General features: G+C 39.2%; 1 protein-coding gene across 1 annotated transcript in view; it reads right to left on the bottom strand.

Annotated features, from left to right (window-relative positions):
- Positions 1-26,091, bottom strand: part of LOC18438043 (agamous-like MADS-box protein AGL11) — a 53,891-nt gene extending 27,800 nt beyond the window's left edge. Inside the window, exons 1-2 of the mRNA XM_011626561.3 lie at positions 25,358-26,091; positions 13,481-13,556 (exon numbers count right to left, since the gene is read on the bottom strand). Of these exons, the coding sequence (XP_011624863.1) occupies positions 13,481-13,556; positions 25,358-25,539 (258 nt within the window). The 5' untranslated portion in view covers positions 25,540-26,091. The remainder of the gene's footprint in view (positions 1-13,480; positions 13,557-25,357) is intronic.
- Between the last annotated feature and the right edge of the window lie 1,185 nt (positions 26,092-27,276).

Genomic DNA, 27,276 nt, shown 5'->3' with positions numbered 1-27,276 from the left:
TCCACCGAGTGTATTCCACCACTATCCCCAGTGGGGTTGCACTTGTGCTTCAGCGTACCATTGTCAGTGGAGTAATATGCATCCCACTGCTCATTATCCCCGTGGAGTCATAGTTACCCCAGTAATCCCCAGTGGGTCAACTTCTCACCGAACCACTGTCTTTATCCCCCTACGGAGCTTTACTTACATAGCAACCCACCTAAATGGTCTAGGTGCACGACCCTAAACTACATGGTCCAAACTATAAGACCTCAAACTGTAGCGGAGGTAACTGCAGAGCCACAGTCCAAACTATAAGACCTTAAACTGTAGCTCTAGTCTAGTTGCACGACCTTAAACTACATGGTCTTAGCAGCATGACTCTAAACTGTATCGCCATGAGCTAAGCTATATGACCTTAAACTATAGTGCACATCCTGGCCGCATGATGATAAACTGCTTTGTACAAGTCCCGGAGGCATGATTTTAAAATACGTCCCCACACACATACGCGCACACGCCCTTTACGTACATTTTCACGCACGTCTTCCCTAACCGACCCATCCGTGTGTGCACTTCACCTTCATTACCTCTTCGGTGAGTCTTTCATCATCCTCTATCATTCCCCAGTGAGTCTCGCCCATGCTCACAAAACTGCGAACCATCCCACCAACCATACTCATCGACAGCTAGTGAGTCACCACTTTTCACCTTCTATTCATACATCATCTATCTTTCATAGGTAGCCTCGTGCCATCTCCCCAAAGTGAGTCAAAACTACCAACATACTCACTCCATGGCCTCAACAGACTGCCATTCATCACCACCATGGTCCAGCTGTATGACCTTAAACTGTGGTGCACGTCCTAGTCGCATGATGTTAAAAGGCTTCGTACAAGTCCCGAAGGCATGACCATAAACACGCCTTCATAAAAAAAAGAATAACGGGCATAGTGTATACTGATACAAGGGAACATCATGAGTAAAAATGATGGACGGGCATGGTCACGAAACCATGAGTAAGAGAGTTCCATAAATATTAAATCCAGGCACAGTGAAAACCCGAAGGGGCGCCGTGAGTAAAAATGGATGAAAAGGGTAGACATGACCGCAAGGTCATGGGTAAAAGAGCCCAAAAATAAAGGAGGTTGGTGAAAACCGTGTTTACGACGTCACTTCTTCAGTCCATATAAAAACCCACAAACGACGCTTGGACCAATAAAGCAGGTTGATGTAGCATCACAGCCTCAGCCGCCACCTAATTGCCAAACAGGTGTAATTCTAGCTAACGAGGTCCACCCAAAATCCTCAACTACCAGGATCCAATCACAACACAAGAAGGCTCACTCGGGAGTGAGAGCCTCACAAGATCTCCCAAACCCAAAAACAAAAAGAGTCCTTGAGGGTGAGGATGATGACCGAAAGATCCCTCCAAAAAAAAAAAGAGTCCTTGGACTAAAAGAACCCTCAAAAATAAAAAAAATCCTTGAGCGTGAGGACGATGACAAAAGGATTCCTCCAAAATAAAAAAGAGTCCTTGAGGGTGAGGACGATGACCTAAAGACCCCTCAAAAATAGAAAGAGTCCTTGAGGGTGAGGATGATGACTGAAAGATCCCTTCAAAAACAAAAAGAGTCATTGAGGATGAGGAGATGAACAAAAGATCCCTCATAAAAAAGAGTCCCTAAGGTGAGGATGATGACCACAAGATCCCTCAATAACACAAAATGGCCCTCTGAGGTACCGTCCGATAGGGTGAGGACTATAAATACCAATATCCCATGGATGAACCTGTACGTTGCATCCAAACATCTGAGCATCCTAGTTATAGCATTGTGGGAATCTCCTCGGCGTTCACGTGGTCCTATGGCTGGAAAGAAAAAAGAAATAAAGCCAAAGGAAATTTTTTGAACGCTATCTCGCTTCTCTCGAAGCACAATATTTGGTAGGGCATACTGTTTGAAGACATTTTTCAGCACCATGAATCCCCGATGTGGAATAAAAGAGAGAAGCTGGTCAATAAAGCCTGACAAACAGTGAAAATTTCGACAATCTCAAAATGGCCCTAGAACACATCAAGATCTTCATAAGGACTCCTAAAAGCCTCCTGCCAAGTTTTTTCGCATTCTGACATCTCTAAGGCAATGCAGACTGAGAAACAATTTTGGCAGAATCAGCCTCTAGCACCCTGAAACAGACCCCTATAACTGGAACCCTACTCTCAGAGCATCAAATGGCTGTGGGACCACCGCCATTGGAGCTGGCACGATTGAAAACCTTTTGGGGTCAAATTTCAGCTTAAACGAACATTTCAAGAAGAAGTTATGGGAAAAAGACCGAAACAAGAGGAGCAACACAGTATTCTCGTATGACCACCCTGCAACTAAACTCCATTAAAGCACATTCACGAATAGTGAACTTGCGACGTCCATATCTCCCTCGACCGAGGTCGGATTGCGATCAAACTTGTTGGGGAGTGTTTGTCTTGTCGAAATGAGCGTTTTGATGTGGTACGTCTGGTGACAATGTTGGAGCAAGGAGAAAAGCAAGAGAGAAGTTCGCGATTTGAAGAAACATGATGCAGAAAATCAGTAAGACATCCACTCACTCGAACGGCCAAATCACAAAGCCCGCGAGCCCAATCGACACGAGAGTAGTTGCATCACGTGCGTAAGGTACATCGTGTGCGTATGGTACGTGACTATCGTTGGTCCGCACTCCGCACGTTATGAACGGTCAAATTTCACACAAGATCAGGTCGAAGTCACTGCAGATTTCGACAGCCTGAATCCCAAATTCCGACCAAAAGTTCAAGATTGTCAAATCTTCGTTCGGGCACCAAATCGCGTCCTGTTTATCGCAACGCGATCGTGGTGACATCCTCCGTACGATTCAATGAAAAAATCACAGAATGTGATCATGCCTTTAAAATGTGATTCATGACTTAAAATTATTATCAAAATGATTGTAGCATCAAGCCCTACATAATGACAATCATCTTTTGTTCATTCGGATGCCGAATCAACGGATCGTCCGAGAAGAATCACGAATGTCCCTAATTCTCAGCAGAGACTGTTTTGGAATTTCTCCAATTGTTAGGAAGGAGCAAATCAATCATTTTACACCTTATTTTCTTATTGTTTCTAATTCAATTATCATCAATTAGGGTTAGTTCTGGGTAATCCACCCATGTTTTAGCCCTAGTCTATAAATAAACGCTACCTCTCACTGAGAAAAATACCTTTGGGAAAATCATTGTACAAGGATTTAACTTGTTATCAATAAAAATCAAAGATTTCTTCTTGAATTCTCTTGAGCACATCTTGGAGAGAGACAGAGAGAGGAGAGAGAAAGTTTAAAGTAGTACCCCTCCTATCTTCAAAATATTTTCTCTCTCCCCTTCTCTCTTTGGTTTTCTTTTTCTCTCTTCTTCTCTTTCTTCTTCATCTATCCTCTTCTTCTCTACTGGTCTTTCCCAGAGGCCATGCACAGAAGTGGCAGTGCCGTGCATGCCTCTTTCTTTCTTCCCTCTCCTACAGTTTCGCAGGTCGTGCATGGCGATGGCAGCACCATGCACGAGCTTCCCTCTCTCTCTTCGTTCGTTTCTTTTCCTCAATATGGTTCACGCACGGCGTTAGTCGTCGTTGTGTGTAACGCCTTCTGAAGGAGCACACGATGAGCCGAGCTGCGCTCAAGCAGCGGGTCGGGTTCCTGTTTCAGTTCCAGGATTGGCGTCACGGGCGACGATGTGTATTGCCGACCACAGACTAACTCTCTTTCCTCTTACGGGTCGCAAACAGCGATGCCTATCACCACCCGCTGGGGTCTTACCCATGCTTCGCGTCTATCGCAGACGGCGATGTGTAACGCCGTCTGCAGGCCTCTCTTGTGCGCTATGTGCCTATTACAGACGGCGATATGTATCGTCGCTTGCGAGGGGTCACTGCTGCCTTCCTCTATCGCAAACGACGATACTTATCGCCGCCTGTGTGGGGTTGTTGCTGTGTCTCCGCATCGTAGACGGCGATACTTATCACTGCCCGCGAAGGGTCGTGCTGCCTTCTTATGGCCGACGCCGTCCGCAGTTCTCTACCCACCCTTCCGCTGCGAGTAGTAGTATCCAGCGTCGTCCAGGGGCCAGGACACTATTACTCCATGGCTATGGATGGCGATGCCTAACACCGCTGAGACTTTCCTACTCCATCTCGCGTCCTCACTCCGCTCTCTTCTTTTCTCCTTTCTTCTTCCATTCTTGCTAGACTAAAGGACAGACTCAGTCTAGCACTGACATAGCGGTCTGGTTGTCAAGCAATATTATCGTCATGCTGGTCTAGAGTACCATGCCTGTCTTGCTACCATACCACATTAGGACAGTCATATCAACCTTAGTTTCGAGTAGTATTACCGTCATGCCGATCTGAATTACCGTGCCCGTCTTGCTACCACTCCGAGTCGATCACTGTACTGGTCCAGCTATCATGCTAGTCTCGCTCCCTTGTCAGGTCTTCTTGTATTTTCTCCTTCTTATTCAAATTCTCTTTTTTATCACCCTAACTTCTCATCTTCTCTGTCATCTGAATGTGCACATCTGTGCATGTTCGCTCCAAGACAAGGGTGGGTCCCTTGGCCCACTTGTCTTGCAAATTAACAATGTTAGTGCTTTGCAAAAAACAAGGAGTTTGCCGATCAAGAGAGGCGATTCCGAACCAGCTTAACAGCTGGGGGGCTTTCTGTCGTGATCTACGAGGGCGCCCGCACAAGTCAGCCCAAGTAAGTCATAGACCCAGGTGAGGTTGGTCCCACCTCATGTTTAAAATTCCTCTCTCACCAGTTAAGCACCTGCCCTTGTTCTGTGAACAAGGTTCCCGAGAGAGCGGTCCCGAGTCTTCCGAACCCGAGATACTTGTCACTCGATCACCTAGATCTAGGGGGCCTAGATCGAGGCATTCGACCAGCAATCTCTCTTGAACATTGTCATTTCCATTCAATTCAATTTTTACATGATTTTTCTCTTCTTTTTTGTTTCATTCCCATGAGGCTTCTTCATTAAATTCCACATCTCTGCCAAATATCAACTTCTTATTTTCAGGATCGTAAAGTTTGTAAGCATTTGATTTTTCATCATAGCCAATAAAAATACATTTTTTACTTTTGTCCTCTAATTTGGTTCTCATTTGATTTGGGACATGAGAGTACGCAACGTACTCAAATACTCTTAAATGTGCCACATTAAGCTTATGTCCACTCCAACCTCTTAGGGTTTCCTAAATCATACACTTTGGGTGGGACACCTATCTAAACTATAGACAACACAAGAGACCGCCTCAGCCCAAAATTCTTTTGGCATATGTTTACATTTCAACATGCTTCGTGCCATATCCAAAATTGTCTGGTTTCTTCTTTCAGCTACTCCATTTTATTGGGGTGAATATGGTGCAGTAAATTGATGAATAATACCATGATACTTGCAAAACTCATCAAATGCCTTTGAGAAAAGTTCACCACCCCTACCTAATCTTAAAGCTTTAATAAAATAACCACTCAACACATGCCTTGAAATTTTTGAAGATCCTAAAAAATTTTGATTTTTCTTTCGAGAAATAAACCCAAGTCTTTCGACAAAAATCATCTACGACGGTAAGGAAATACTTATGTTGCCCATAAGAAATTGGGCTAACTGGCCCATATACATCCATATGGATGAGTTCAAGAGGTTTTGATGCTCTATGTGAAATACCATTTGGGTAGCTTTCACAATGATGTTTCCCGAGCATACATCCTTTACAAAATTGTTTCGGATGATCAACTAGTGGCAGCCCTTTTACCATATTGTAGTTATGCAATAATTTCAATCCATTAAAATTGAGGTGTCCAAACCTCAAGTGCCATAACCATGACTTTTCTTTTAAAGATACATTTAAGCATTGCAAAAAAACAGTTTTGATATCCAAAGAAAATGTCTTGTTTTTGACATGCCAACTCTAGCAATCAAGTTTTCCTTTCTGTCATTTATGGTAAGGGCTAAATCCTTTAGATGAATATCATAATCTCTTTCCAAAAGCTGCCCCAAACTAAGAATATTATTTTTCATGCTTAGGCACATGATAGACATTGGAAATAAATTCATGCTTTCCATTCTTGAGTCGAATTAAAATTTTACACCTTTCCCTTTGACCAGACTTTTCAGAAATCACCAAATGTTATGTTACCATTCACTGATTCATCCAACTCCACGAACATTTCTTTTCTTCCTCATATGTGGTTGCTTGCCACACTGTCAAGAAACCATGAGTTGCTATTTTATACTTTCTTCTTTTTTGCACGCCAACAGGAGGGTTGGTTCTTGATCTACTTTGGATTTTTCTACAAAATTCACCTATTCTTCATTTTCTTGGGAGCTCTTAAATCTGTATTCAGAACTATAATGACCAATTTTTTTGCAATTAAAACATTGAATCGAAGATCTATCATACATTTGACGATTGAATGGTCGAGTAAAGTCTCTACCACCTTGACCTCTTGAGGATTGCAACATCTAGTTGTTTCCTCTTTCGGTATTGAAATTGGAATTGCATAGCCTCATCCACCTCTATTGAATATCTCACATCCTCTTTGACTTCTGCCTCTAAATCCTCATCTTTCATCGTTTAGGGAGAGATTAGTTTTGAGCACTTGCTCCAAAGGAATATTTGTTTTCTTCATCATTCTTTGTTCATGAGCTTACAAGGAACCCATAAGTTGAACGATAGTCATGGTCAACAAAGCTTTAATTTCTGCTATTGCTACAACTATGTGCTCAAATTTATGGGTAAGAGATCTTAATATTTTCTCCATGATACACACCTCATCTAGCACCTCACCATTTCTCTTGAGTTGGTTTGCTACGACCAACACCCTTGAAGTAATCATAAATTAATTCTATCTCTTTCATGTGTAGCATCTTGAACTCATCTCTTAATGTCTGCAGACAGACTTTCTTCACTTTTTCTGTTCCTTTGAAAACATTTTGTAAGATCTCCCATGCCTATTTTGCAGAGGTGGCGAAAGCAACCTTTTCAAAGGTGCTTTCGTCAATGCCTTGATATATTAAAAAGACGGCCCACTTGTCTAGTCTCCTCAATTTTGTTAGAGCAGTTATTTGATTGTTTATCATTTCAGCTTCTGCTTCTAGAGTTTAAGGTTCATATTACTCTTTTACAACAACCTCCTACACATTGTGTGATTCGAGTAGCGCTTTCATTTGAATGCACCAATTTTCATAATTTTCTTTTGTAAGTCGAGGAGCTTGAGGCAAGAACATCATACCTGAGGACATCATGCTTTAGGCTCCTTGGCTCTGATATCAGTTTGATAGAATTTTTTTTGCAAAAAACTTCTAAAATAGAGAATAAAAATGCTTCGGCACAAAAGAATAGATAGGAAGCTTTCACTCAATAAATAAAATTTCCACTAGTGCAACAAAATAGAAATACAATCAAATAATATGGTATTTAAGACAATTTATAAGGTATTCTTTGACACTTGTGTCCCCCGTGCGAATCAGGAGGAAGTTAGTTGTCCCTAGTCCTATAGGTACCAAAATACCTATGGACTAAAGAAGCACTAATAGAATAAATCCTAATCTTGAGTGAATTTTGAAAGGTGTCGGATTGGTCCCAAAAAGCTTGTGGGGTGGCATTTGACTCCCTAAGAACACCCGCCAAGTTTCATCACGATCTGACGAAGTTAAAGCAGATCAAATAGAAAATTAATTTTCAAATTCGGCTCCTAGCATGCTAAAACTTACCTCATAATTACAGCTCTATTATCGAGGTCTCAGATGAGTACCAGACTGCTTCCATTGGATAAAGAAGGTCAGAAAACCCCCAGATATCAAATTTCAGCTCATTCTTCTAGACCATTATAGGGCCTACTCATCCAAAAAGGGTAGGTTTTACGCTGTTCAGGTGCACCCTCAGTGAACCAATTTCCATTTATAGAAACAAGGCCTTATGAACTCAAGATGATCTTCCAAAGGCCGTAACTTCTTCGTTTTGAGCCCAATCAAGCTCAAATTTCAGGAGGTTCTTTATCTCGTCAACGCGTACGTTTTGATATATAGCACGGCCCGTGACATGGCTCAAGACGGAAGAAATCCTAGAGAGAAGTTGCATAAAAAAACTCATGTGTTGCAGATTTTTGCCCAGTAAAGAACCCTTTGATCAAGTGGCCATATCATGAAGCCCCAACCTAAGATCGTCTTGAAAACGGGTCTATTATGACCATAACGACGAAAGCTTCTATTTGAGGTAAACATCACGTGATGAAAGATCAAAGATGCCACATTTTGAGGTTGCAACGAGGGATAGTTTCTAGCAATCGGAATCCCATATTCTAGCAATTTCCCAAATTCGAAAAGTGATGATCCAACAACCAAATCGAGCAATTTTTATCACAAAATGATCATGGTAGCTTCTTCGTCATTCTATGATGAAAAGATTGACCCAAGATATCGAAAAACGAACAAGGTCAAGCACTCAAGATTGCAAGTTGCTCATCTTTCGTCGAATTTCAAGAAGGGTTTGAAACCTCGATTCAAGGAGCATATCATATATCAAAATGATCTCGCCAAGACCATCACTTTTACGATGTTATTTTTGCCAAAAGGTCGCCGGACGAGCACGAAATAGGCCACAAACGATCACCATAGCCTATGGTGCCCTTTTGGGGACCATCTCGTCATTTTCAAGATTCTGAATGAGGGCAAAGTGGCTATTTTGTCCCAAAAATGGCATTCAATTTTAATTCACCAAAAGTGTAATTTTTAACAATTTGGCTCTCTTTTAGTCATCCACTCGTATTTCAAGGGGATGCTATATAAGCACCTTATGCTCATTTGTAATCCTAGGCTTGAGAAGTTTTTTAGTTGTTGGATGTAAGTTCAAAAGTTAATGAAATACATTGGCCATCCCTTTAGTTTTGTGATTTTTTACTCTATCTTCTTCACCCCAAAGAGAGGAAAGAGAAAAATTTCACTCATTAGAGCCCCTAGAAACTCCCACTTCTGACTTCGAATTTCCCACTCCCAACCTAGAACCCTTTACTTCTATCTCCCTTAATCCCTACTCGCATAGATCATAGTCACATCTCTCATAGTTCCTACCCCATACACCTTAGGCCTACTTTCCATAGTCCCTAGTTCATAAGCCTTAACCCTACACCCTTACATCAAAATCAAAACACCCAACCCGCCTTCAAGGATACACCAAGAAGGCAAAGACCAACCTAGCCCATGGCCCAAACCCAAGGGCTACCTTAGGTTACTGCCCTTACTCTCTTTTTCTCTCTCTTTCTCTTCTCTCACTCAGCCTTACACTGGGGGCTTATCTTATTATCTCTCTTCTTCTTCTCTCTCAATTCTCTCCCCCTTTCTCTCTTTTCTCTCTTTCTCTCTCTTTCTCACTCTTTCTCTCTGTCATCTAAAAACCCTGAACCTGCCTCTAGGCACGGGCCTGGCTTCCTCCCCTCTTTCATCCACACTCGCTCCTGTCTAAAAATCATGGGCCCACGTCTAGGCGCCGGCCCGGCCTCCTCCCCCCTTTCTTCCTCACTCACTCCCTCTCTCCTGTCTAAAAATCACAGGCTCGCGTCTAAGCACGGGCCAAGCTTCCTCCCCTCTTTCTTCCCTCTCCTCATGCCTATACCTCCACCCACGCTCTCCTGCCCACGCCTATCAATTCATTCACCTCCTATCTACGCTTATACCCCCTTGTCAACTCTTGCACCCACATTCTTCATCCTCTTTTCTCTAAACCTCACCCCTTTCACAATTCATTTATATTTTTATTTTGTTTCTACAATCTTCTACCCTCCCCTGTCTTCATCGGTTGCTTCCCTTATTACCTAAACATTCGACTCAGGGTCATCCTAAGATAGTGTTTTAGGGTTCTAGTTCTGGGATTGCTATCCTAACCATTTTCCTATACAGTGAATACGGGTCATAAGAGATATTGATTCTCTTGCACTCAATCACTCAGGTTGGGGTCATCCTGAGTCAGCTTTCTTCAGAACTCGGACCCTTTCGAGACTCTAATTGTCAGATCACACAATGTGCGGGTTGTGAGGGGGCCTTCTTCTCTCTCTCTTCCTGTCTCCTTCTCTCCCTCCTCTCACTCTCGCCTACTCAGACTCGAGACGGGTCCGAGCACCTCTTACTCTATCCCTTTCCCTCTCTCTTACACTCTTTCTCTCTCTTACTCACTCTCTCTTTTACCAAGTCCCAAACCGATCCCTAGGTGTGGGCCCAGCTCCCCTCTTCTCCCTTCCTCATCTCTCTCTCTCTCTCTCTTGATCTCTCTCCCTTTCTCAGTCTTCCTCCCTCGCCTTTCCTCTCATCTCTCAATCTCTCTTTTACCAAGTCCCGGACCTGCGCCTAGGCGTGGGCCCAGCACCCCTCTTCTCCTTTCCTCTCGTCTCTCACTCTCTCTCTTTCCCTAAGTCACGGACCCGTGACTAAGCATCGGCTCGGCTTTCCTCCTCTCCCTTTCGCTCGTCTCTCTTACTCTCTTTCTCTTTCTTTCTCGGTATTTCTCTCTCCCCCTCACTCTCGATTTCTCTCTTTCTCAGTCTTTTACTCTCTGTCTCGATTTCTCTCTCTCAATCTCTCTCTCCTCGATCTTGCTCTCTCTCTCTCTTTCCCCAAGTCATGTACCTGCGTCTAGGTGCGGGCCCGACTTTCCTCCTCTCCCTTCCTCTCGATTTCTCTCTCTCCTTCTTAGTCTTCCTCTCTCTCTCAATTTCTCTCTCTTTCTCAGTCTTCCTCTCTCTCTCTTTCTCAATCTTCCTCTCTCTTGATTTCTTTCTCTCTCAATCTCCCTTTCCTTCTCGATTTTACTTTCTCTTCCCCCCCTCACTCTCGACCTCTGTCTCTTCCTCAGTCTTCCTCTCTCTCTCGATTTCTCTCTCTCCGTCACTCACAATCTCTCTCTCTTTCACCAAGCGAGCCCGGCTTTCCTCCTCTCCTTCCCTCTCAATTTCTCTCTCTCACTCTCAATCTCTCTCTCCTCCTCAATCTTACTCTCTTTCTCAATCTTCCTCTCTCAATTTCTCTCTCAATCTCTCTCTCCTTCTCGATCTCTCTCTCTCCCCTCACTCTCAATTTCTCTCTCTTTCACGAAGTCACGGACCCATGCCTAGGCATGGGCCCAGCTTTCCTCCAATCCCTCCCTCTCGATTCTCTTTCTCTCTCTCACTCTCAATCGCTCTCTCCTCCTCAATCTTACTTTCTTTCTCAGTCTTCCTCTCAATCTCTCTCTCCTTCTTGGTCTCTCTCCTCCACACTCTCGATCTCTCTTCCTTTCTCGGTCTGACTCTCTCCCCCTCTCTCTCGATTTTCTCTCTTTTCTCTTCCTCTATCTTCTCTCTTTCTCTCTCTCCTCACTCGCTCCCTCTCTTTCGTCTACAATCATAGACCTGCGTTTAGGCGTGGGCCCAGCTTCCTCCCCTCTTTCTTCCTCTCGTCTCACTCTCACCCTCTTTCACTAAGTCACAGACCCGCGCCGGGCCCAGCTTTCTTTCTCTCCCTTCCTCTCGCCTCCCTCTCTCTATTAATTCTCTCTTCCTCTCTCTTTCTCTCTTACTCTCTCAGCTTTTCTCTCTCTCTTCCACGTTCTCTTTTAATCTCTCACTCTCTTTCTCTCTTTCATCTCTTCTTCCTCTTATCTCATCTCTTCTTCTCTCTCTATCTCTCATCTTTTACTCCCATATCCCTCATTTCCTTCCCTTTCATTACTTTATTCTTCTTTGCATGTCATCTTCTCCCCTTTTTACTCCTTCCATGAGACATCTCATTAATAAATATTATTATTTCCACTACTATGAGGCCATTTATTAAGATGATGCCGAAAGACTGTCGGATTGATAAATGGTTTTTATTCTTTATCTCTCCTTTCTCTTAAACCGTCTTCATTCTTCCCCATCGTACTCTTAATAAATCACCATCTAATCACAAGTCAAGGTCTTTCGACCCACTTGTCTGGTCTTCTTATACATGTGTGTTCATAAGGCGTAGAGTGCAGCAAGGGAGCCAAAGTCCAACCAGCCTCAGGCTAGGGGGCTTTCTGTCTTGATCTAAGAGGGCGTCTCCACATGCTCGAGTGTGTCACGAACCATTGTGAGGTAGGTCCCACCTCACACTCTATAATTCTCTCTCACTAATTGGTACCTACCCGCACATGTATCACAAGCACTGCGGTTTCTGAGAGAGCGATCTCGGGCCAGACCCCACACCCAGATCCCCACTCATGGTCCTTGACCCGATGAGATCGAGGCCCAACCAGACTATACATTCATTTTTGAGGTTTTGCGTACCTCTTTTGCATATCACTTCGGTGATTCCTTATTTCTCCTAACTCACTCTATGGGCTAGTCTCTTTCATGCTTATTTATAGGCCTTTTTTAACGCCCAATGCACCATCACAAAACAGCTGCCTTCCGCACGCCGTCCTTCATTGCCACCTTTACATACTGTCTTAATGTTGTAAAAGGTAGAGAAGAGAGAGTGGTAGAACAATGTGAAAGTCAAGACGCAGTGGAGAGAATTTTCTAGAAAGAGATAAAATGAGGTGCAAGAGGACAAATTAATTAATATTTTAACAGTAATACAGGGACTTACAAGTGGGGAGATGGACCTATCACTCTTGTGGTTAGATATAGGATTGTTGTTTTGGTTTTGTTTGAATTCCCTTTCCTTCAATATAACTCCTTGACTTTAATGGAATCCTAGTAACTATTATTCCCCTAAAAAATAAAAATAAAAATTTGAAAATATTCATTTTTGTAATTCTGCTATTTGTTGAAACAATGGAGAAAAAGAGTTCACTTGATCATATGCTGTCTTTAGATAAATAAGGGTGCTTTTGTTTTGCCAGAGTCAAACTAACCACTTTCCCATGTTCGTGAATTAGGATAACAGTATTGGGAAAGCGGCTCAACCCAATTTTTAAAAATAGAGCTCCCCATAGAGCCCCTATGCAAATTAGCTGCATTTTATGATAAATCTTTTCATACCATATGAACAATGAAAATAAGTCCTTACTTGCAGAAGACTAATTACGTCATACAGATTTCGTTGAATAAGTTCATGATTAACAGAAAACATTGTATAATTAGTCAATGACCCAGCATATGATCAAATGAGACTTAACTTGATGATATGCTTTTAGTCACAAACTTAAAGCTAGGACAATGTGGGCTCCATATTGAAAAAGAAACTTGTGAGCTCGAGTACATTATAAAAGTAATAACAATCAAGAATCATTCATGTAAAATTTTAGAGGAATAACTTTAATGCCTCATATATATATATATATATATATATATATATATATATATATATATATATATATATATATATATATACAATAACTATCGACTATATAACCAATATTTATCTAATGTTAACATATTCACATATAGAGAGAACACATAATAACATTCTTATGATGGTTTTTATTAAAGTTACCTCCACTGTTCTACGCTGATCACACACGTCGACGGTTCCTTTGTTGTTGTGATACTTTGAAATAATTCTATTGATGCTGTATCACAAGAGCAAAATTTTATTAGAAAACTACAATCCATAAAAGCAAACTTAAAAAAAATGTGATCTTTAATCTAGAAAAATCTGTAACTATGTTGCAATGAGACTAAATTTCATAATAAACCATAATATCCATATCGAGAAACTCATAAAATATGAACCTTTATCTAGAATAATTTCTATTAAATTACATTTTGCTTTGAAATTTAAGACTAAGACATTGGAACAGACATGGCTTATGTTCACCGCGGCCATATGAATAAGATCTTGAAGAAATAAATCTCAAAATTCTCCCAGGATTTTAAGTCAAACAAAAATTTGTCCAACAGCAGAGAGAGAGTAGACAATAAGATCTGGAGTGTTGATTGGATCAACACTAGGTTATGACTTCTTGTGAGATCCACCTAATGTGCAGAGAAACTAGGAATTATTGAGGTAAACTTGTACTCCTAGAATTTGAGTGAGTTTAAGGTGCCTTTGTTTCCAACTTGCAGTCTCTTGAAGTTCTTGTAAAATTTATTTTCTTATTTCCAAAGCGTCTCTTTATACTTAGCAAAGCCTCGTCTTTAAATGACCTTGTACCCTTTCCAAAGAAAGGTTAGTTATAATTTTTAGAAGATTAAGTATTGCCAAATATTAGAAGCGCAAACAAGAGATTTGAAAAGAAACTATGACCTCGAACTTTACAAAACATCAACTTGATGTTGTGCTTCAACAATGGACCGAACGGCATGAGACGGTTTTATTGTCCTAAAGCATCTACGGTTGGTGAGATGAAAGAGGTAATGGGCTTAAGAAGTCTTGTCATGAGTGGACTTCTCAAGATGCAATTGACTTGTGATGAGTACCTCCAAGATACAACTAATCCTAGAGAAGTGCAACCGAAGAGAAAAATATTAATTGCAATAAGAGTTCGACCTGCTCTTAACCCAGTAATTTTAGCATGTACTACTCTGAAAATCCGGTGCAAATTTTAGATGGAGAAGATTACGATTCTTGGAGTTTCTAAATAAAGACACTATTTATCTCACAATATCTATGGGATCAAATGGTAGAAGGCTATCAAGAGACAAGACACAGCAACAGTAGAATCGTTACCTTAGGCAAAGCAAAAGCAATTCGGGGAAAATAAAAAAAAGACAGGCAAACGCTCTTTGTTTCATCTAGTAACGGGTAAGTATATCTATCTTTCCTCAAGTTATGATTACTTCAAAATCAATAGATGTATGGCCAAGACCATGATCTTTCAGCCTAAGAGGATCTCGACTACAAGTCTTTTCCCTTTCGCGATCCACGTTGGGAGTTGAGTGATGAGGATAGTGACAAAAGACCATGATATGAGCAATAACACTCTAGGGTTTTCAATTTGAAGAATGAGATTCTTGATTTTGACATAGATTGCATTGAAAATCAGCAATTCGTAGATTAAGATTCATTACCAACCTTCAATATATACTCAGATAAACAACAAGATCTCTTAGGAGATCCGATCTATGATAAGGATCAAGATGATGATGAAGATATTTTGGGAGAGGATGAAAAATATGAAGAGAAGGTAGCAAGAGCACTGATCCAAGTCATGGCCTTTGAAGATCTCAATAATATAAAAAACATAGATAATTCAAGAAAATTAGGGTATTGGAATCAGAGTAGTGCAATTGAAGCATGGTTGACTCAGAATCTGTAAATTATGGCCCGGGACTTAGAGAGTAATAAAATAAATGTCGAGAAAGCCTCTAAAGACCAAAAAATTGAGTTTAAAGTATCTTACATGATTTTCAATGAGAATTCAAGAATAGTCGAATTTAATAAATTTGCATCGATTCCTCGATATACATATCAGGATCCGTTTCTCGAGGAATTCTTTTTACAACAAATAATCTTTGAGACAACTAAGAAGAATATGGTTTTCATGTTGAATTCATCATAACACATTTCAAAACTCGATGACCAATTTTCTTCAGCCAGTGAGAATGATGGAGGGCAAAATTTTTTTTTTTTTTTTTTACTTTTATTCAATTTCAAAAAATGTATATTATAGTTTTAGTTTTAGTTTTAGTTTTTTTTTTCTTTTTTTGAAGTTGTTAACTGTATTAGTTTTGGGATTTATTAACTAGGTTTTTTAATTTTTTAGGGATTTTAGGATTTTTATATTTTTATTTACTCCCTGCATGCTATTCACAATTATTGTCCATGAGTATTGTTCACAGGAGCAAAACTGTCATCATAAATTTTGAGTTTAAGTAAGGATATATAGGTCAATGTATTTTTGGTTTGGACACTTTTTATACTTGGAACATTAGATTATAATATATAAGATGTATGTGGGGCCCTGAGGATTCCACATGATTAGGCTTTTGGAACCCTAGCTTTGGGTATCAAGAAGAAAATCTAGGTTTATTTGAATTGTGCTTATGTTTGGCTTTCGTTCTTGCTGATGGAAAGCATGAGTCCATACATGGTGCTAGCATTGTTAACTCCAAAGAAGGATAGCACATCGTGAATGTGTATTGGTAACTGTGCTATCAACCGGATCACTATCAAATATTGCTTCTAATACCAAGGTTGGATGATATGTTGGATATACTGGGGGGTGCCCAAGTGTTTCATCTAAGAAATGGGTACCACCATATCCGAATTGAATCAGCTGATGAATGAAAAAAAACTACGTTCAAGATGCATGAGGGCCAATATGAGTGGCTAGTTATACCAAGCGGTCTTGCCAATGCTCCTAGTACGTTCATGCGCATGATGAACCAGGTCCAACATCTATTTATTGGCAAATTCATTGTTGTCTATTTTGATGATATCCTGACGTATGCTCATGACCCAAAGGAGCATATTGAATACTTAAGGGTCGTCTTAACGTCACCAAGGAATGAAAAGCTTTATATTCATCTTAAAAAGTGCTCTTTCATGACAAACTGCCTAGTTTTCCTAAGCTTTGTTTTGTCCTCTATAAGTGCACCGGTCCATGAAAGTAAAGTGAAAGCCATCCAAGAATGATCTACACCTCAAAGCATCTATAATGTGTAAAGTTTTCACGGTTTGGCTTCATTTTATCGACAATTTATGAAGAATTTTAGCACCGTCTAAATGCCTTTCAGCTGGCATATCTACCAGCGGACCAACGCTCTCTCTTTCCCCCTTTACGCGCAGACCAGCACGACCTCGACCTTTGTGACCTCAACCTCGACCCGATCCCCAAACTAATAGCATGAAGGGAAAATTCCGATTGTTGTCATCTACCAAGAAGAGCTTTCCACTTGTTAAAGAAAAGCTCTCAACTATATCAGTGCTCGCACTGCCCAACTTTGATAAAGTGTTTGAGTTGACTGTGACGCATCAAAGTTGGTAATGGTGGCCAAGAAGGGCATCCAATAGCATTCTTTAGTGAAAAACTCAATGAGGCTATATGGAATTAATCAACATATGAACTGGAATTTGTGCAGGCCCTTAAGCATTGGCAACAATATCTCATTCAAAAGGACTGCATCTTGAACTCGGACCATGAGTCAGTCACATACATTAACAATCAAAGTAGCCTTAACTGAAAGTACACTAAATGGATGGTCTGTTTTGTATTAAAACACAAAAGTAGGCAATTTAATCAGGCAGCGGATGTACCAAGTAGATGTGTTATGCTACCAAACGCTATTAGTGCATGTGTCCTTGGCTTTGAGGAAATAAAAAAGTTATATGAAGATGACCCAACTTTTGGAGAAGCTTGGAGGTCATGTAAGGCAGGCAAGCAAGGGAGCTTCCTACTTCGAGATGTATCCTTTTGGGGTTCGCTAGTGTATAACAAAATGCTCCTGACGAGAGGGCACCATCAACGAGCTGCATGCTAGAGGTTTGGGTGGGCACACGTTGGCTATAACAAACTATTTCCTTTGTTGAGGAGAAGTACAATTAGCCAAGAATCCACCGAGATGTAAATCATTATATTAGGTGATGCCAAACGTGCTAAGTTTTAAAAGGACATGAACAAAATACAGGTCTCTATACACTCTTACCAGTTCTCAAATCTCCATTGAAGGATATGAAAGTTGGACTATGTGATCAAGTACGGTGTATATAAATTAAATTTTTTTCTTATTTTTCCTTGTTCTTACACTGATAAGACCACTCACAATATCCAAATACAAATAAATAACTCTTGAAAAAAAGAGAAACGTGGTTTTCACTTGCTACCACTATGGAATACAATTCTTTAAATCAAAATCTTAACTCATTGCTTTATGAGAATAGAAAAGCTCAATACAAAAATAAAATTTAAATAAGTAAAATTGTCGGAGATTATCTCAACCGGGCTTAATACACTCTACGCCGAGTCTCCTCCTTCCAATGGTGCTCAAGATCTATGATCGTTCACTTGATTCTCCTACTTATGGTAAAACCCTCTTAAAAGCATATAGATCTCGCTCTATAACCAACTACCTAAGGCCTCAATGCCTTTGTTTTACTCAAGCCCCCTTTACTTGATCTTTAGAGCGATTGAGCGCTTAGAAATCAAAGAGAGAGGAAGAGATCTACTAGCTAGCGAATACTCCCCTTTGCTACCCACAAAAATCAAGATCTAGCCTAGTTAGGGCATGCCACCTTTTAGAACCCACAAGAGAGAGATGTGATATATCATAGCCCTAGGCGTGCCACCTTTAGAGAGATTGAGAGGCTAGGTTGGGGCATGGCCCCGTAGAGTAACGTGGGAGAGAGATGTATGCTAAGTTGGGGCATAGCCCCCTTACGGATCTTAGAGAAAGAAAATAGCTCATAGAGAGATAATAGAGAAGAGATATAGAGATTTGATAAGGGGGAGAGTCCTTTTTTATAGATTTTTAATGCCTTAGGGTCTGCCTCAATTCGTAGGGTTAAATCTTGACCGTCGATCTAAGAAGACTTGCAGGGTGAGAGATTTAAGCCATCTATTCTTTAGATCCGCCATCAAGATTCAAAGAAGGTGCTAGAACCTTTTTCTCCATTTCCTAAACTTATTCTCATCAAATATTTAAATAAAAAAAATATTACTTATACTTTCTCATTTAGTAAATATTTATTCCTTATTCTTTCAATCAAGCAATCTTGATACACAAGGCATTCCATTCTTGTTTGAATTAAAATATTTACAAAACACTTTCTATAAATTTTCAATTTAATTGATTGCCTTGATTCACAAGATTAGAAAAAAGAAAGTACTCCCACTTAGTGGGGTGTGCCACCCATGGGGCCCCTATGTGGGCCCCACACATCACAATTGTGGACTTGGTGGGGCCCCATGTACCCTCTCAAATATTTATGAATTAAATGATTTTTATTTTCTTTTGATTAAAATTGATTTTCTCTTATTTTATAAATCAAAATGATAAAAAAAAAATATCAAGAGAATCACAAAAATTCAAATAAACATTCTAAAAATCATAAAATATAAAATTATTTAATATCAATTAATTTTTATGGGAATTGGATCCATCTAGGTCTAGAAATTTATCAATGCACCGGAGCACTCCACCTTCAACTGCAGACCACGATCCACCAAGCTTTCTCAAACTGACCCAGCAATTCTCATGACCTACAGTCCACTGTAGGCGCTCATGATTGGACCACCAAAGTCAGCCAATAGACTAGGGGTTCCCAGTATGTGGTTTCAGGTTCTCTCCTAAAGACAAAACCATGGTTTCCAAGACCATGATGTAACTACGACTTTATAATGCATAGGGGTAATCTCTCGTACATGTACACGTTTCATCCTCAATGGTGAAATATCTCAATAAGACCATCTATGTATATGCCGTGTGATGATACAATGCTAAGGTTTTAGCCCTATCTCCAAAGGCTATTCATCACACACAAGGGTCACACAGTGCCTCGGCTCTTATCCGGGCATACTCCGACCTCATCTAGGGCTCGCCCATTAAACCCTTCTCGATTTTATCTCTGTGCCTAGGTACCTTGGGTTTTTCCAACTTGGCTGGCCTAGCACGTCAAGCTTAGTCCCAGTCCCTCGGCTCTCATCCGGGCATACTCCGACCTCATATAGGGCCAGCCCACTAAACCCTTCTCGGTTTTATCTTTATGCCCAGATATATTTGGTTTTTCCAACTCGGCTGGCCTAGCACATCGAGCTTAGTCCAAGTATCGCCAAATCGCATATTTCTAGTATGGTCCATACGAGAAACACACTCCCACTGAGTTTATGTTTCACTATATACAATGCTTATACAAGCTCTCATAAGACCTTTAAAAGCCACATAAATCCAGCAAGATATAAGCATGGATTGTGTGCTTGGATTACCTAGGACCCAAACTAGCATGGATTCCATTTTTGTGGTTGTTAATCTTTCCTCTAAAATGGCCCATTTGATCCCTTGCAAGAAAACTATGGATGACTCCTATGTTACTGATCTCTATTTCCATGAAGTAGTTAAGCATCATGATATTCCCAAATCTATTACATAGGGTCATGACAACTAAATTTCTCAACCACTTTTGGGGATCCTTATGGAAAAGACTTGGAACGAACTTACACTACAACAATGCATATCATCATCCAATGAGTGTCCAAATTGACATTGTGAACTGACCCTTGGAAATCTACTTCAAATTGACGCTGTGAACTGGTGGACCCTTGGAAACCTTCTTCGAAGCTTGTTGAGAAAAAGACTAAAACATTGGGATTTAGTACTACCCGTAGCTGAGTTTGTTTACAACTCAATAGTGAATTGATCAACCGGAAAGAGTCCCTTTGATGTGGTTTATGGAAGCATTTCTTCACACTATCTCCATCTTGTTCCTTTACTGGATTCAGTTCAACCAACCACAGCATCATAGGACATTATTGAGTATATAATAAAAATCCATAACAATGTTCACCAAAGGCTTAAAGCGAGCAATTCAAAATACAAAGAAATGTCTAACACACATCGTCAAAAAAAAAGGTCTTCAATGAACGAGATTTTGCGTGGATACATTTTAAAGAAAGATTTTCAGCAAATTCTCATAACAAGTTCAAAGAAAGAAAGGTTGGGTCATATTGCATAGTCAAGCAGATCGACGATAATTCCTACAAGATTGAGCTCTTGCTGAAAATCTGCATTCGCCCTACACTTAATATGTAAGATCAGACAAAGTATTATGGTGTTTCAAATACAAACTCGAGGGCTAGTTTCCTCGAACCTGGGGGATGATTTAGACCAAAATGAGATCCATGAGTGCAACTGCTAGTTCCCAAAGGCTTTTAATACAAGTTCCAACAATTCTTGAAGGGAACAAGAGAGAGTCGGTAATTCCTAGGATTGGGAGTTGGGAGTTGGAATATACTTAGGAACTTGTGACCTTTTGTCAAGGGAATTGGGTAGCCATTAATGGGTAATGGAATTTTGGAAACATAGCAAGTTTGGAAACATAATAAGCATATAAGGGTGGGACATGCCCATTTCGGGCCTGTATGATGTTATTCGATTTGTGAAATATAGCAGTTTTCTGTAGCATTAAGGTGAGGCTTGATTCCCCCCAATTTTCTCTTTCCCCATTCTCTCTTCGTTGTCTTCTCTCCCTAAGTTGTTGCCCATCTTGTTTACCCCACCAGTAAGCTCCCAATGCCCTTTACTAAAATACTGGACGGTAACCTACTTCATTCAAGCATCCTTCTAATGTAAGGCATCTTTTACCATTAGCTTCATTGGGGCTGTAGTTATCCTTTACCATTAGCTTCATCGCGGCCGTAGTCTGGAAACATACATACCATATTCAAAGAACCTGAGACGAACCACTATTCCCCATCTTTCTAAAGCTGAAATCTCCCGACCTGTAAGAAGGCTCATGTGTTTAGAACCCAATTAAAACTATATGGGGCAGATGCAGCACTAAAGCAATGATCACGACAGTTGTCTACAATACCAAAATCAACCTCGATGGTCACTGTTTGGTCTCCCAGCCATTATCCTCGATGTTTGGTCTCCCAGCCATTATCCTCGGCTTTACTTTCCCTTCATTCTTTCTTGTATTTTGGACACTCCTATATTTTGAACGCTCTCTTCTGAAGTGTCCATTCTTGCTACAACAATAACACGTGATCTCCTTCCTGGACTTCAATCTACTCTGTGATTTAGATTGACTCTACTCTTTGATTTAGATTGACTATTTCGACTTTCCTCGACTTTCTATCACAGCAAATTGTAAATTGGACGAGTCAGTGGCTTTTCTTCTTATTCTTCATTCAACAAACTACTTATAAACTTACTTATGGTCACTGTCTCGTTTGATGACAAGTAAAAAAAAAAGCAAATCAAACATGTGGACATATGTGGTTCTCCCTAATGGGCTCTATCCACAAATAGAAGGCAAGCAAAGTCTACTATTTTAAGGAAGTTTACAGGGTTCTAAGGTATGAAAAATAACTCTTTGAATCCGACACCTTGCTGTTATTGGAGCACTATGGTGCTATTTTAATCTCTCAAAACCACACCCGAAAACTTTGTCATCTTTCGCCGAACCTTGAGATCTCTAAATTTTTTCTAAGGGCACGTTTGTTTTTCTCAAAGACATATTTTGAAAAGTTGAATGTTTTTAAATCTTTTGGACAGTTGAATGTTTTGTTCTGAAAGATTTAAATAAATTCTGGGTACTATGTTTGATAACCTGCCGGAATGTTAAGAAAGTTCTAGGTTATGTATTTGATAATATATATATATATATATATATATATATATATATATATATATATATATATATATATATATATATTAACCATATAACTATAAATATATAACATATATAACATAATATATAATATATTTTATATATTTTATTAATATATATTGTATCATAGATAACATATAATATAATATTTCTTATAATATAATATAAGATATTTATATATGATATATAATATAAGATATTTATATATCATATATAATATAAAGTATAATATAAGATATTTGTATATTAGGTATATAATATTTATATTATTATTTATTTTATATATCATATTCATATATAATATATAACATATAATATATAATATATATAATATAGTATAAATATATAGTAATATTATGTATTACATATAATATATAATCAATATATACTACATAATATAAATTATATTAATAAAATAAATATAAATATATATTATATTATATTACATTTTATAAGATTATATTCTATATTTTTTATATTATATTATATTATATCATATTAATAATAATAGTGAATAGCGATCAACAAAAAAAAGTTCTAAAAGATAAAGTTCCTACCTTCCTCTAAAAACTTAATCTTTCACTTTTTTACAAAAAAAAAAAAAAATGGAAATTTTTATTGAAAGACTACTTTTTGAACTTCTCATAAAAAAAGTGAAACAAACGCATAACTTTTTCAAAATATAAAAAAATACTTTATAAAATAATAATTTCAAACAAACAAACGCTCCTAAAAGTTGGGTTTGCTTTCTTCCATAACTTGGGCGTATACCACATGTTTTCCCAATGACAAAAAATGAAATGAGTTATGTATTCTGCATTTATCACTAAACACATTTAAGAACGAATGTCCTTTGCATCCAAGTGGAAATGTTAGTCCAATCCTTTAGCATCTGCCTCCCACCGTTCAGAGCGTACACACTGCTCGTGACTCGATTGTCCCAGGTTAAGTTGATTCTGAAGGACACTACTGGTGCAAAACTGAATCAGGTTGAATCACTTTCGCGAGCTCTGTGATCTAACTCAGAACTTGCTGATCAAACCGGAACGGGGCACTGGCCGGTGTCGGCCAGTTTTAGTGGTCCGGCTCGGTATTTTAAAAAAAATTCAAAAAATATATAAAATTCCAAAAAAAAAAGGATTATTTGTATTATATTTATGAATGTTTTATATCATTTTGGCAAAATTTGAAAAGCGTTTTGTGCATCAAGAATTATTTTTACATTTTTCTATCCGTTTTAGAAATTTCGAAAAACCCCTACATGAAAATGATATTTTAAAAAAAAAAATTCGCATACTTTTCAATTTCATTTGGATGTGCTATATATGATCATGTTTTAAATATGCTTTTCAAATTTTTTAAATTTTTATTTTATTTTCTTATTTTTCGAGACTTTTTGAACCGGCAGGGACTTACACAATTAGACCAATTGAACCAGCCGATTTACGTTACTCGGACCCAGCCCTTGGCCACTTTTCAACGCTGGTTCGATTTTTCTAAAACCAGCAAGCTGGCTCGGACAGAAGGACGTGGTGAATTGTCCGAGAGTAAGACCCCTGGTTTTGCATTGTGAATTGTAACTTACACGATACTCATTGGAAAACGCAGCAGACTTACCGGGAGAAGTATCTATAGGATCTCACTTTGCAGATTAGGATCCCAATACACAGAAGAGAGACCAAATATGATCTTAGAACCAAAGAATGAAATTGAGCCCAAGAGAGAGAGAGACCTCAAGGAAGCAATCTTAGAGAGAGGGAGAGAAAGCATCTGGAATTTTTAAGGTCGGTGGAGGTATTGGATTCCACTGGGGGAGGCAACAGGTCGAGTCCGGTGGGACCCGGACTCAAACCCGAACCGTGGGTCCAAAATTTGGACCCATATTCGAACACGAGGACGGATTTACCCATCGGGTCCCGGATCTCGATAGGTACGTTGCTATCCTATGACTGTGAGGTTCCCTTCATTTTTATTTTTTTTTTTTTTTTTTTTCTTGTCCAATTATTTACCATTATATACCCATATTCCCCATATAGGTGTATTATTGGCATCAGTATTACACAACAATAATGAAGACCTGTATATACCCACATTCATTCTTGTTTGAAATTCCTAATAAACAAACATATTGGCAACATTTACAAACATCCACATATATGTCAGGTCCGGGTCGGGTCTGGCCGGACTTGTACCTGGACCCGAAGTCGGATCTAACCGTTAGTTTCCAGGTCTCGTCGGGTCTAATGCCACCCCTAGATCCCACGAATATACATAGAAAGGACCGTATTAAAACAAATAGAAAAAAAAAAAAAAAAAAGGCACTTAGAGAGAGACCATGGCTATCCTAGATTCCACGCACACACAGAGGAGTGATCCGCTCAAGGATCTGCGCAGTGAGAGAGGGAGAGAGATGCAATAGAGAGAGGTCATGATATCAAAAGACTTTAGAGAAGGGAAGAGAGAGACACACAGAAAGAGGGGTTACATGATCATGGATTTAAGGATATATATATAGATTGGAGGAGATGATTTATATGATCGTTGAGTTTTGTACAGCAAGTTGCAAATTTTGCCCCAAATTTGTCTAAAATTTATATTGGATTATGCAATAAATACGGTTTGAGTCGAACAGAAGCCCAATTTTTCCTAGTACCAAACACACGACGCGTGTTTTCACTGCTTCCCTGAATTTCCGAATAAATTAATTCTCAAGAGCGGTAAAAACGCAAACAGCTCCCATTTTTAACCGAACCATAGGATAAAAATTTACACAAAACCCAAACCAAAGGAAATTTTGTATTTTAAAAAGGAACTTAATAATTTACCCAAAAAAAAAAGAGAAATTTAATATTCACCTTAGAGTGAGAAACCAACTTTCCATCTTTTAGTGCCAGAGTAAATATGTATGCTAGAGAGAGAAAGTAAATATACCATCTTAGACAGAGCAACTGAATATGCATGTAAGAGAGAGAGAGAGAGTAATTATGGCAACTAGGCCATTAGAGAGAGAGAGAGTTTGAATGAAGACACCATCATAGAGAGAGTAAATGTGCCATGACAGATGCATAAAACGGTAGAGAGAGAGGGGGATGGAGCACTCACTCCTGGCTAGAGTACTCAGAGAGGCGACCAGTTGATGAGAAGACGATGAGGGCGACATCGGCATCGCAGAGGAGCGATAGCTCAAAGGCCTTTTTCAGCAAACCATTGCGCCTCTTTGTGAAGGTCACCTGTCTGGTGTTGGGCTTTTCGATCCTCTTCAGTTCCACTTTGCCCCTCCCCATTTTTGCACTCAGAAAACCCAGATTCTTTCTCTATCTAAGATCTCCCTCCACATGAGAAGAGGTTAGAGAGAGAGAGGGGGGGGGGGGGGGGATTTTGTTGTAGAGTGAGAGTGGAATATTCACACGGTAAAGTGGTGGGCTATGATGAAGGAGAGCGGCGAGGCGAGCAGAGATGATTGGTGGGACGTGAGCTCCAGGTTTGGCCGGAAATCACGTCAGCTGAACGCTCTTACACCATTACAATGTTGTGTACTATTTTCTCTCTCTACTTTTCTCGTAGTCCCTCTCTCTCATGGCCACTGTGTTGTAACCACTAACACTTTCTCTCTCTTCAGTGGCCTGTGTGAGGACAGTTTTTCCCTATATATCTCCGTTTCAAGCTTTTCCCCATTTGTTGTCTATGTCGGATGTTCGTTAAGGAGTTAAATATTTTGTGCTGCTTGGATAAAACCACAAGGCGCCCGCACTTCCTTTTTTTTATATCTCGGATTTACCGCCTACATTTCCGCAAAAGACTTCTTTTGCCCGCGTCATTTTCAAGCGCTCGTAGATATTTTTAATCATGACCTTTTCTCGAATTTTAAATTTTATAATCGGGGGATAGATTTTATATCGCTTTGCAGCACCAAATCTGCATTTTGAGCCGTACCTTATTTCAATAGTATTGGGTTAATGCCTTAAACAAAATCCCTTGTTTTTTCATTGCTTATGAATTTCAAGGTCAGAGATGATCGTTTTTTAACATTCGAATAACCTTCACCAATCGGTCTTTCAGGTGCACCTTATTTATAAGGCAATAATTTCATCTAACCGTTGCATTGGATCATTGCTTTTATTTATATAATATTATTTATATAAAATAAGGTTGAGACATTACATAAAACTTTTTACTTTACTTACTACCTTAGGTGCAGTACAACATTAGGTCTCAAGTTCTGGGGGATCTCTACAACCCATAACACTATGTGCTAGAAAAAATAATGACTCAAAGATTGAATAGAGATCATATAATTCTGAAGTCCTAGATCAAAGTGTCACGAAACTTAAAATTCCAACTTTTTTTTTTAAATAATTATCTATTAGTTCATGAAGTTCCCAAAATTTTAGTCTAAAATTCTAAAAGAAAAATAGTCGCTCTCTGTTCAGCAGCATGTTTTTATACTGTATCTATTATTTTAGGAAATCGAATGGGATTACGTGGATGCTCATTAATTTATATTGGGGCCCAAACAATAATGATCAAATTACATTAACTTCTATTTCTCTGCTTGTGAAATAAATGGCTCAAAACACTCGTACAATGGCCAATGTCCGAACATATAAATATAAAGAATCATACCCACGTCAAATAGAAAGGGACTCGGTTTGCCAAGCCAGCATATGTAAAAATGTGGACTTATTAATAAATCTATTTTTGAGATGAATTTTAAGATTTAATTTTTAAAGACATGTAATATCTAACATGAAGATCATGAACACAAAAAAATTAAAAAAAAAATTAAAACTAAAAATAATAAATCTAGCAAAAAAACATTTGTACAGCTAGGTTCCTTTATTTTTAGATGGAACACTTGCTTGCAACCATCTTTAAGATGGTTGCTTGACCCTTTCTGGACCGCATATGTAAAAATGTGGTCGAGCCAGCATGAAACAATTTTCTAAAAAAAAAAAACCTCGAAGGTCTAAGAATTACCTATTTATATTGGGTTCAGCGGCTCACATGCTAATTCACTCCTT

The sequence above is a fragment of the Amborella trichopoda genome, chromosome 6 (assembly GCF_054954075.1).
Source record: "Amborella trichopoda isolate Santa Cruz 75 chromosome 6, AtrichopodaSantaCruz75HAP2 v2.0, whole genome shotgun sequence".
Taxonomy (NCBI): Eukaryota; Viridiplantae; Streptophyta; class Magnoliopsida; order Amborellales; family Amborellaceae; genus Amborella; species Amborella trichopoda.
The sequence above is the reverse complement of the archived record's forward strand: the minus strand, read 5'-3'. Positions and strand labels throughout refer to the sequence as shown.